Source organism: Sporothrix schenckii (genome assembly GCF_000961545.1).
Source record: "Sporothrix schenckii 1099-18 chromosome Unknown Cont44, whole genome shotgun sequence".
In the NCBI taxonomy this organism is placed as follows: Eukaryota; Fungi; Ascomycota; class Sordariomycetes; order Ophiostomatales; family Ophiostomataceae; genus Sporothrix; species Sporothrix schenckii.
This window is the reverse complement of record NW_015971145.1, coordinates 4,775,072-4,787,306: the sequence shown is the minus strand read 5'-3', so window position 1 is coordinate 4,787,306 and position 12,235 is coordinate 4,775,072. Positions and strand designations below refer to the sequence as shown.

The 12,235-nt window shown below is 58.8% G+C and overlaps 3 protein-coding genes across 3 annotated transcripts; all 3 read right to left on the bottom strand.

Moving 5' to 3' along the window:
* Positions 1–946: 946 nt before the first annotated feature.
* SPSK_08990 (spx domain containing protein) lies at positions 947–2,659 on the bottom strand (the record flags this gene model as incomplete). Its single annotated transcript, XM_016735572.1, has 1 exon — positions 947–2,659. The coding sequence occupies one exon, from the start codon at positions 2,657–2,659 to the stop codon at positions 947–949; it is 1,713 nt and encodes a 570-aa protein (XP_016588243.1).
* A 139-nt stretch (positions 2,660–2,798) lies between these two features.
* On the bottom strand, positions 2,799–3,536 carry SPSK_09760 (uncharacterized protein; the record flags this gene model as incomplete). The annotated part of the gene is made up of 1 exon (XM_016736330.1): positions 2,799–3,536. The coding sequence occupies one exon, from the start codon at positions 3,534–3,536 to the stop codon at positions 2,799–2,801; it is 738 nt and encodes a 245-aa protein (XP_016588242.1).
* A 1,482-nt stretch (positions 3,537–5,018) lies between these two features.
* On the bottom strand, positions 5,019–11,559 carry SPSK_08269 (glutamate synthase (NADPH/NADH); the record flags this gene model as incomplete). Its single annotated transcript, XM_016734874.1, has 3 exons — positions 5,019–7,782; positions 7,885–11,340; positions 11,438–11,559. The coding sequence occupies 3 exons, from the start codon at positions 11,557–11,559 to the stop codon at positions 5,019–5,021; spliced, it is 6,342 nt and encodes a 2,113-aa protein (XP_016588241.1).
* Positions 11,560–12,235: the final 676 nt, after the last annotated feature.

The following is a 12,235-nucleotide window of genomic DNA, read 5'->3' as shown; positions in this document are numbered from 1 at the left end:
CGTCAAAACGGGTGTTTTGCAGAACGGGGCCAATCGATGCGCTTCTGGCAAGGCTGCAGCTTGGGATTGGGTGGCGGAGGGCAAAAAGAACGAACGTGAGAAGAAGAGCAAAATGTTTCAAAACGAAAGGCCAAAGACGTTCGGAGGCAAGGCAACGACACTTTTGCGGCGGCCTCCTCGCCTTTGGGCGACACTCCGTTTCAGCGAAACACAAAGTCTACTAACAAGTGGTTGGCTTCAAGATTGTGCCTCCAGGCGTGCTTGCCAAAATGCTGTACTTTGCCAGTGACACAGAGATTCGAGTGAAAGCATGCCACGATTGCAAGCAGCCACACGGCAGGCTGGGAGCGGCACTAAGCCGCCGTGGCTTGCTGTCAAAATAAACAAACGACATACGACGTCATACAGACACGTCTGGCTTCACGTCTCGAACTCCCGTGTCAGCCAGTTTTGCCGTCCAAGTAACCCCGAATGGCAGAAGGCCACATATACCAATGCCACCGCAAAATACGATGCAAGCGGCCATAACGAATATGCTCTCGTTCGCCGAATATTGCGAAACAAACTTGTAAATTTACAACTTGACAAGGCACCCAAAATAGAAATGCAGCTGTCCTAACGAACAAAGTAACAAAAACAAGACCAAAGATGCAACTAGGAATACAAAATGGAACAGAAAAGTAAACGCATGAAACGACAGCCCCGTCTCGCTTTAATATGCTTGGTTGATTAAGAAAAATTGTGAGGCGGAGACAAGAGACTTCGTTCTTTTGTCGCCCTCGTACTCTGTCTTGCAATGTGCCACGTCTTCTGGACCGGCACTGCTCGGTTACCTTTTGTTGTGGGACCAACGTGTGGCGACTGGCCCAAGACGCAGAGAGACCAGAGGCATACGCCCGTGACTCTCCTCCCAGGCCTGGTGGCTTGCTCGCATTCGCCCACAAGGTTATGCGTGTACGTAGCTGCTGCTGTTACCAGCCTCCGCGATATGGTTGACATCGTCGTCGGCCCACCGCTGGAACGCACGGCGGTACGCAAACACAAGATTCAGAATCAGCGCAATCATCAGCGCAACGCTCACGACTACCGGGCCAATCATGTCATCAAAGTCGTGACCACTGCGCGCCACAATCATGCCACGGCGAATGTGCAGCATGTACCAGCCCCAGAAGCCCGTGAAGACGGCCACGGCAATGTAGGCAACGCCCATGCCGAGCGCAACGGCGTTGTCGCTGCTGTTGGCGGCGGCCGTGAAGAGGGCCACGGCCAGCGTGCCCAGCAGAATGGCAATGTGCTGCCACTTCAGGAACGTGCGCTCGTTGGCCAGCCACACCTTGGGCTCAATGTGCAACGGGCCGTCGTTCTTAAGCCACTCGGTCGGCTCCGTGACACCCTCGGGCAGCACGGACGCCTTGTCCTTGGAGCGGCGCCACTGGGCGTACCGCGTCAGGGAGAAGGACGGCAGCACCGACGAGATGGTGCCGTAGCCCGCCGTGCGCGTCGCGCCGTTCGAGTCGTGTCCGTTTGCGCCGGCGGCAGCCGACGACGACTCACCCTGCTCACCAGCGGCGCCAGTGCTGGCGCCGCTGATGCCGCTGACGCCCGACTGCGACTGCAGGCGCTGGGCAATGGACGTCTCGGCAGTGAGGCGCCCGGCCAGGTACGACGACGACTTGGCGGCCGGCGAGCTCTTGCTCAGCTTGGCCGACGAGCCCAGCTTGCTGGTGCCCAGGAAGCTGCCGACGACCTGTTCGTCGGCCGCACGCTGGGCGCGCCGCAGCTCCTCCTCCTCGTAGGCCTCTTTAGGGTCGCGGCGAATGTCGCGGTCAAGGTCGCTGAGCCAGAAGGGCAGCTGGTTGACGTAGTCGTCAAAGAGCACGGCAGCACCGTGCACAAACTTGGAGAACTGCGGCACGGGGTGCACCAGGTGGGAGGCCATCAGGTCCTCGACCCAGGCAGGGCTCTTGCGGCTGGTGCCGTCCTCGCGCACCTTGATCTCCAGCACGGCAAAGGGGAAGCGCGACACGTCGCTAGGCGGCAGCTCCGAGAAGGGGTAGGTGACATTGCCCGTGTCGATGTCGCGGCGGTGCCACTCGGACGGTTCGCGGCACGGGCGGCGCTGGTCCAGGTTGTCCTCGCGGATAAAGGCCAGGCTGGTGTCGATGGAGACGCGCACGCGGTCGTCGGCCGGCTTCTGGAACGCAGTACGCACGTAGTTGGCACGAAGCACGGGCTCGAGCTGCTTCTCCTCGACAAACGACTGAATGGCGTCGGCCGTCGTCTTGAAGGCCGTAACAGTCTCGGCCTGCTCGCCCTGGCGCTCCATTTTCTGAATGGTCTTCTCCATCTTGTACTTGCCGTCGAGGAACGGCTTGACGTACTTGTCCTTGATCGTGATGCGGCTCTCGTAGCTGGTGCCGTCGTGGTGCACGACCTTCTGGTCCAGGTACAGTTCAGGCTTGTTCGCTAGCTGGCCGTACCAGCGCAGCCGCAGCGAGCCGGCGTTGTCGGACTCGCTGTTGCGGTCGAGCTTGGCGCGGTACAGGTCGAACCTGTCGTTGTCAAAGTACAGCGAGGTCAGCGTCGGGTCCACTGTCGCGTCGGCCTCCTTAGCGGACGACTCGCTGTACACGAGCGCCGGAAGGTGCCGCAGGACCATCGTCTTGACCTCGAGTAGGTTGTCAGGATGGACCCAGACTGTAGGAACGGGTTACGGATTCGGTTAGTCAAATGTCAATGCCGCGGGAAAGACGACATAATGTCACGATGGGGAGCGGGGGTTAATGAGATGAGACTCGTTACTCACACTTGAACGCCTTGTAGCGCTCGCCATTGTGGTTGGTCTCCTGCTGCGTCTCCAGATCGACCGGCAGGTTGGCCTCGTCGGGGTTGAGGTAGTGGTGCACGGCCTCGTACATGAGCGACAGCTTGGCCAGCAGCGGCGAGTAGCCGGCCTCTGAGTTGAACGGCCGGCGCGTCATGCTGACCTGCATCATCGGCCGGATGCGGTAGTGATTGCCACGCTTGCGGTCGTGCTTCTTGACAATCTTGAGGAAGCCCGTGTAGTTGAGGCTGCTGTAGCGTTTGAGCTCGCGCAGTTCGTTGGTGATGCTGTCGAGCTCTGTCTCGATCTCGCGCACGCGCTGCACCGTGATCTCGCTCTTGTCCTTGGCCGCTGCGGCCGCCGCACTGCCGCTCGCGCTGCCCTCGGCCGTCGCCGAGTCGGACGTGGTGCTGCCGCCGCCGGCGTCGTGCACGGGCGTCAGGTCGCGCAGCTTCTCGAAGATGGCGTCGGCACGTTCACGCAGCGAGTTGACACGGTCCTCCTGGAACTTGGCGACCTTTTCGAGCTGCACATTGAAGATCTCGTCGCAGAAGCGGTTCTCGTCGTCCTCGGTCCAGGTGGACTCGCCTCCTTCGGTGTCGGAACCAGCACCCTCATCGTCGCGCAGCAGCGCCTTAAGCTTGCTGTAATCAATGTACTCGGCCTTCCATGGCGGGTAGATGGACTCGCGCAGCGTCTTGCCGAACCGCATTGTGGCGGAACCGTCGCGGGTTGTCGAAAAGCTGGTACAAGCGACAATGGATCGAAGGTCAAGGATGAAAGAGACGACAACAAAACCCGGAAAACCGTCCAAATCAATCCAACGAGGAGACGAAACGAAGCGACGGTATCCAAAATTGAAGTCGTGAAAAACAAAAGAGAAGAGAGCAAAACAACAAATGCCACGATATTGTCCAAACGGAAGTCCAATCGTGCGTGCAAAGTGGAAAAACGAGACCGGATCGAGACAAGCTTCTGTGTGGACTTGCTTTGGCAGAGAGATTTGCAGATTTTCTATGCTTCGTCTGAGGTAGGTGACGTCTCGACGTATTTTGTCGCTCTCTTGCCTAATGCGTTGCCAGGCCTATTGAACAATGGGAGGAACGAGCATGCCCGCGGCAGTCTGGCATGGCCCTTAAGAGAAGGTGCCCCCACATAGCAACGAAGTACCTGTGTTTTATACCACAAATTGCGAGGACCTTCAAGTACCAAATCAAGCCGTGCTGCCCCGCTGGGATTGGTTCACTGAAAAGCAGCTGCGACCCAGGAGAGCTCTGTGACCCCACTTCGCCGCTCCATTGACCAATCGTCGAGCTGTGCTTTTGCACGTGTGGTGTTGCCCAAGACGGCCCTTACCTTTTGTTCCAGTTTCTGCAGGAGCGCCCACGCCACGCTCTCTGGTTATGAAAGCCGATATTGATGAGAGACCGGTAAAATCGGTTGCACGCACCATGAGTTCGACACCAGGAATCAACCACCGAGTGCACAAGAAATAGACAAAAAGGAAGCATGAGACAATTCGACGGATGCAAGCCACGTTTTCACGTTTTCACGTTTTCCCGTTTAACACTCTCGGTTCGCGTAGCCGAGCTCAAGAACGGCTGGAATATGAGGCCATAAGAATTCTCAAGAAAAGCAATGTTATTACAACAACAAAAAAGTGTCATACACATGTAGTGAAGCCTATGAAAGTGGATTGGGTAGATGTCGAATGCGATTGTTTGTCTGAAACAACGGTCTCCACAGCTCGTTTGCCAGTCATTGAACATCGTCGACCGCGGTGAGGTGACCAGCAATTTTGAGCGTTTTACTGAGCTCTTATAAACAGAGCAGCATTTCAGCCGTATTTAAGCACTCACAGTATTCATCACGTGAAAGGGATCAATTTACAATGTTTTTTGTGGGAAGCTAATCAGGAGACTCGTATGTACATAAATCAAAAAACTCATCAAACATAACACACAGGTATATGAAGCAACAGACGTGGAAATGCAAAGCAAACAGGAAACCTCCCGACTGCAGATTGCCGCCTCCCGTTTCCGAATACACCATGGCTAAAAAACAATAAAAGCAAATGAAACAGGTCAGACAAGAAAACATGAAAATGCATGAAACATGACAAAAGAAAAAAAAAAGAAAGACAAAAAAACGGAAGAAAACAAGATTCAATCTCAAGGACGAAAATGCTTCTCGCTTATGCGGCGCCAAGAACCTCCTCGGCCGTGCGCTTAATGATACCACCAGTCACCGGGAGCGAGGTCGACTTCTCGAGGAACAGATCGACCTCACGGGCGGCCTGGCGACCCTCGTTGATGCCCCACACGATCAGGGACTGGCCGCGACGGCAGTCACCCGCGGCGAAGATGCCCGGCACGTTGGTGTTGTACTGGCCGGCGGGCGTCTTGACGTTCTTGCGGGCGTCCTTCTCGATCTCGTCGCCGAGAACGCGAGCGTCGGGGCCCAGGAAACCCATGGCCAGAAGAACGAGATCGGCGGGGAAGAACTGCTCCGAGCCCTCAATCTTCTTCATGTCCCAGCCGCCGCTGGCCGAGCGCGTCCACTCCACACGTTGGGTGTTGATGCCCTTGACCTTGCCGGTGCCGTCGTCGACGAAGCTGTCCGACATGATGCAGTACTCGCGCGGGTCCTTGCCGTGGTGCTGGCGCACCTCCGTGTGGCCGTAGTCCACGCGGTAGATGCGGGGCCACTGCGGCCACGGGTTGTCGCGCGCGCGCTCGTTGGGCGGCTGCGGCAGCAGCTCAAAGTTGACAATCGACTTGGCACCGTGGCGCAGCGACGTTCCAATGCAGTCGTTGCCGGTGTCGCCACCGCCAATGACCACGACGTGCTTGTCCTTGGCCGAGATGTACGTGTTGTCAGCCAGCTCCGAGTCCAGCAGGGACTTGGTGTTCTTGTGCAAAAACTCCATGGCAAAGTGGATGCCCTCCAGGTTGCGGCCGGGGATCGGCAGGTCGCGAGCGACTGTGGCGCCCGTAGCGATCACGACGGCGTCGTTGTCGGCCTTGAGGTCCAGGAGCTTGATCTCCTCGCCAATGGCGACACCCGTCTTAAAGGCGACGCCCTCGGCAGCCATGAAGTCCGTGCGGCGCTTGACAATGCGCTTGTCGAGCTTCATGTTGGGAATGCCATACATCAGCAGACCACCCAGGCGGTCGGCGCGCTCGTACACAGTGACGGAGTGGCCGGCACGGTTCAGCTGGTCCGCAGCAGCCAGACCCGCGGGGCCCGAGCCGATGATGGCGACCTTCTTACCCGTGCGGACGGGGGGCGGGGTGGGAACCATCCAGCCCATCTCGAAACCACGGTCGATGATGGCGCACTCAATCGACTTGATACCAACGGGGTCCTCGTTGATGCCCAGGACGCAAGCACCCTCGCAAGGAGCAGGGCAGACACGTCCAGTGAACTCGGGGAAGTTGTTGGTCATGAGCAGGCGGTTGAGAGCATCTTGCCACTGGTTCTGGAAGACCAGCTCGTTCCACTTGGGGATGATGTTGGAGATGGGGCAACCAGTGTCCGACTGGCAGAAAGGAACACCACAGTCCATGCAGCGGGCCGACTGGTACTTGAGCTCGTCCTCATCCAGGCGGCTGGACAGCTCAGCCCAGTCCTTGGTACGCGTCTTGGCCGAACGGTACTTCTCCGAGCGGCGGTGGTACTTCATGAAGCCCTTGGTCTTGTCCAGCACAAGCGCCTTCTTCTTCTTGTCGGCAGCGTGATCGCCAACGCTGTCCTCCAGGTCCTGGAGAGCACCAGCAGACGCGGCAGCAGGCTTGGGGGTAGGGGCAGCGGCCTCCTTGATGGCGGGCAAGTTGTACTCCGCGCGCTTGGCCTCGGCGGCCTTGGCGGCCTCCTCAGCAAGGACACGCTTGTAGTCGACGGGGAGAACCTTGATGAAGCGAGGCAGGGCACGGTTGAAGTCCACCAGGATGCGGGCAGCCAGCTCAGAGCCCGTGTAGTGGTGGTGGTCCTCGATCAGGCCACGCACAAAGGCAATGTCCTCGGGGTCCTCGACGCCAGACGCCTCCACCATCTCGGTGTTGAGCTTGCCCAGGAAGTCGTTGTCGACGTCCAGGACGTACGCGATACCACCGGACATACCAGCAGCGAAGTTGCGACCAGTGCTGCCCAGAATGATGACGCGGCCACCCGTCATGTACTCACAACCGTGGTCACCGACACCCTCGACAACCGCCGTGGCACCCGAGTTGCGCACAGCGAAGCGCTCGGCGGCAACACCGCGGAAGAAGCATGTTCCCTTGGTAGCACCGTACAAGCAGACGTTGCCGATCAGAATGTTCTCCTCGGCCTTGAACACTGCCGAACGGGGCGGGTAGATAACCAGGCGTCCACCAGACAGGCCCTTGCCGACGTAATCATTGGCATCACCCTCCAGCTCCAGCGTAACACCGGGGGCAAGGAACGCACCGAATGACTGGCCAGCCGAACCCTTGATGTTGACGTGCACAGTGTCGGTGGGCAGACCGGCCTCGCCGTAGCGCTTGGAGATTTGGTACGACAGCGACGTACCCATGGCACGGTCGGTGTTAATGATGTCGCACTCAATGCGCGACGGCACACCCTTGTCGAGGGTGAGCTCGGCCTCGGAGATCAGCTTGTTGTCCAGGCGGACGTACAGCTTGTGGTCCTGCTTGCGGACGTTGAAGGTGGCGACACCAGGGCGCAGCTTGTGGGCCGGGGTCAGGATAAGCGACAGGTCAATGTTCTGCATCTTCTTGGACTTGAGGTCATCGCGGACCTTGAGGACCTCGACGTGGCCAATCATTTCGTTGACAGTGCGGAAACCAAGCTTGGCCATGATGGCGCGCAGCTCATTGGCAATGTAATAGAAGAAGTTGATGACGTGCTCAGGCGTACCCTTGAACTTCTTGCGAAGCTCAGGATCCTGCGTGGCAATACCCACAGGGCAGGAGTTCCTAAACAAAAAAAATTAAAGTATTAGTTACCAAAGCCAACAGAAAAGACATTGCCAAAGGGGCCATTAAAATATGCCAAAACAACAAGAATAGTAAACGTACAAGTGGCACTTGCGCATGAAAATGCAGCCCATGGCAATCAGGGGAGTGGTGGCGAAGCCCCACTCCTCGGCACCGAGCAGACAGGCCATGGCGACATCACGCCCGGTGCGGAGCTGACCGTCCGTCTGCACGACGACACGGCCACGCAGGTCGTTGAGAACAAGCGTCTGGTGCGTCTCCGCCAGACCCAGCTCCCAGGGGAGACCGGCGTACTTGATACCAGTCCAGCGGGAGGCACCCGTGCCACCGTCGTGGCCAGAGATGAGGATGTGGTCGGCCTTGGCCTTGGCGACACCCGAGGCAACGATACCGACACCCGTCTCGGACACCAGCTTCACCGACACGCGCGAGCGGGGCGACGAGCACTTAAGATCGTAGATGAGCTGCTTCAGATCCTCAATGGAGTAGATGTCGTGGTGTGGCGGGGGCGAAATGAGACCGACACCGGGGGTCGAATGACGCGTGCGGGCAATCGACTTGGTGACCTTGTGGCCGGGCAGCTCACCGCCCTCACCGGGCTTGGCGCCCTGGGCCATCTTAATCTGGAGCTCATCCGAATCGGCCAGGTACGCCGAGGTGACACCGAAGCGGCCGGACGCGACCTGCTTGATGGCCGAGCGCATCGTGTCTCCGTTGTCCATGACCTGGGAGCGCTCCGGGTCCTCGCCACCCTCGCCCGTGTTGGACTTGCCGCCGAGACGGTTCATGGCGATGGCGAGCGTCGAGTGCGACTCCATGGAGATGGATCCGTAGGACATGGCTCCCGTGCAGAAACGGCGCACAATCTCGGTCCAGGGCTCGACCTGGTCGATGGGGACGGGCGTGCATTCGTCGAACTTGAAGTCGAGCATGCCGCGCAGCGTGCACGACTTGATCGACTCGTACTCGGCGCGCGAGTAGGCCTCGTAGGACTTGTCGTTCTTGGTGCGGACGGCATCCTGGATGTTGGCAATGGAGGTCGGGTCGTTGATGTGAGCCTCGCCGCCGTCGCGCCAGTGGTACTCGCCGGACTCGGTCAGACCAGGAATGAGGGTGGTCTGGCGTGAGGGGAAACCGCGCTCGTGGAAGCGGAAAGCGTCCTCGGCAATGAGGCTGAAGGTGACACCCTTGATGCGGGTGGCGGTACCCTTGAAGCAGCGGTCGACCACCTCGTCGTCCACGCCAAGGGCCTCAAAGATCTGGGCACCCTTGTAACTGGCCAGGGTCGAGATACCCATCTTGCTCATGACCTTGAGGATACCACCGTCACAGGAGTGCTTGTAGTTCTGGATGAGCTGATCGTCACTGAGCTTGACCTTGAGCAGCTTCTCACGGTTGAGCTTGACAATGCATTCCATGGCAAGGTAGGGGTTGATGGCATCGGCGCCGTAGCCGAGGAGCACGCACATGTGGTGCACCTCGCGAGCCTCGGCGGTCTCGACAACAATGGCAGCCAGCGAGCGCCACTTGTTGCTGACAAGGTGGTGGTGGACCATACCAGAGGCGAGCAGGGCCGAGACGGGCACGCGGTCAGCCGACGTGTTGCGGTCGGACAGAACAATGACGCGGTCGTGGTTCTCGATGGCGGTAGTGGCCTCCTTGCAGATCTCGTCGAGGTGACGGATGTAGCCGTCCACACCCTCGCTCTTGGGGAACGTCAGGTCGATGGTCTTGACGGTCCAGGCAGGGAACTGCTTGGCAATGTTCTTGATCGAGTTGAATTCGGGGATGGAGAGGATGGGGCTGGGCAGCAGCAGACGGCCGCACTGCGACGCATCCATCTCGAGCAGGTTTCCCTGGGGGCCGACGTAGCACTCCAGCGACATGACAATGGACTCGCGAATGGGGTCGATGGGAGGGTTCGTGACCTGTGCGAACAGCTGGCGGAAGTACTCGTACAGGAGGCGGGGCGCGTCCGCGAGACAGGCAAGCGGCGCGTCGTTGCCCATGGAACCGAGGGCCTCCTTCTCGTCCGAGGCCATGGGAGCCAGCAACAGGCTGACCTGCTCGTAGGTGTAGCCAAACGCCTGCAGGAAGGGGTCGGTCTGAACGCTGGCGTCGGTAGGCTTGGGAGCCAGCGCGACGGTCTTGTCATCCTCGAACTTTTGGAGCACGGCAGGGAGGGTGATGAGCTCCTTGTCGATCCAAGAGCGGAAGTCCTGGCGGCTCGAGACGGCCTCCTTGAGCTCCTTGTCGTCGATCAGGCGACCAGCGTGGGTGTCGACGAGCAGCATGCGGCCGGGCTGCAGACGGCCCTTGGTCAGAACCCGCTCCGGGTCGACGGGGATGGTGCCGACCTCGGACGCGCAGATGATGCGGTCGTCGTCCATGATGTAGTAACGGCAGGGGCGCAGGCCGTTGCGGTCGAGGTTGGCACCGCAGTAGCGGCCGTCGGCGAAGGTGAACAGGGCAGGGCCGTCCCAGGGCTCCATCTGGCAGGCGGCCCACTCGTAGAATGCGGCCTTCTTGGGGTCCATGTGCGCGTTGCCCTGCCAGGCCTCGGGGACCATGAGCATGACAGCCTCGGGCAGCGAGAGCACGCCGTTGATGGTCAGCAGCTCCAGGACGTTGTCAAAGGCAGCGGAGTCGGAGCCGCCGTCCTCTACGACGGGGTACAACTGCTCAAGCTCCTCGCCAAAGATATCAGACTGCATGACACCCTCACGGGCACGCATCCAGTTCTTGTTACCGCGCAGGGTGTTGATTTCACCGTTGTGGGCGGCCCAGCGCAGGGGCTGCGCACGGTCCCAGGAGGGGAACGTGTTGGTAGAGAAGCGCGAGTGGACGAGTGCAAAGTGCGCCTCGTAGTCGGCGTTGACGAGATCGTGGTAGTACTGGTAGACCTGAATGGGGGCAAGCTGACCCTTGTAGACAATGTTCTTGTTGGACAGGGAGCAGAGATAGAACCAGTTGTGCAGGCCAATGGTGTGCGTGGCACGCTTGCGCAGGACGAACAGCTGGCGCTCGAACTGGCGCTCGTCGAACGTCTCCGCATCGGTCGAGGCGGGCGTCACGCCCGTGCCGTAGGCCGACTGCAGGACGACGAACGGCTGCAGAATGATGGGCTCGCGCGACTTGGCAGCAGGGCCGAGCAGGGTGGAGTCCACAGGCGGCTGGCGCCAGCCGAGGACACGCAGGCCCAGGGACTCGGCAATGTCTTCCAACTGCCGCTTGGACTCTTGCAGCGTCTCCGTGTCGGGCTTGAAGAACAAGTTGCCGACGGCGTACTGGCCAGGGGGTGGCAGCACGATGTTTACCTCGCGCTCAAAGTTCTTGACAAAGAACTTGTGAGGGATGGAGGTCATGACACCGGCGCCGTCACCATCGCGAGCATCCGAACCCACGGCGCCACGATGGGTCATGTTGCACAGCAGGTTGCGAGCATCGCTGACGATCTTGTGGCTCGGCACGCCCTTAATGTGGCAGGCGAAACCGACACCGCAGGCATCTTTCTCAAGGTTGGGATCGTACAGACCCCTGCGAAATGGTTAGCAAAGTGAGCGTGGTCTGTCTGGCTTTTCGCCTTGTCGGAGCACAAAATTATACACAGCAGCACACGCAGCCAAAAACTTACTGCTTCACCGGCAGAGCACCGGCCCAAGAGCCATTGTTCTCCGTCTGGTACTCATAGGGAGTGTACTTCTCTTCGTTGGCGTCGTTGATTTTCCGGTCGTCGAAATCGGCCGTCACGCCCATGCTAGGCAAGCCGTTTGTTTTAAAACCGGGAAGCGGCGGGGGCGATTGTCGTTAGGAAGGGAAGGGGGTCGGTGGCCTCGGAAGCTGGGAACGCAGCTCAGACCGAAAACAAGTTTTTTAATCTGTCAAGTTGAGGTTTTAATATAAGGGCACCAATGGTAGGAAAGAAAGAGAAGAAAAGAAAACGAGATCCTCGCAAAATAGTTCTTGAGACTATATAAGAACTCGAGTCTCCAGGAACAGCAGAACAGCAAAGTGCGCGAGGAACAGAAAAGCGAGGTGATTGGTGAGTCGCACGGAGGGAGCTGATAGCAGATAGTGGTTTTGATGTGGGGGTAACAAGCAGCTGTGAATATGCAATGTGAATGGATGATAAGGCGATAGTTTGGGGGAAATAGACAACGTCGACAGTGACGAGGGAAGTCGGTGAATTTGTAGGAAGCGGAGCGGAGAAGATGCAAGAGGAAAAGTGAAAAGAGAGCAGAGGAACGCAGAAGAGAAAAAGCCGGAAGAAGACTGAACAGCGACGAAAGGTCAAGCGAGAAAGGCAACATCTCCAGCTCAAGGCCACGGGACAGAGCGAGACGGGGGACTGGCCAATGGCAGGGCGTGTAAATTCCCATTTCCCATGCCCGTGGCGAACAAAGAGCGGCCAGAGAGCACAAGCTTCGTAGCT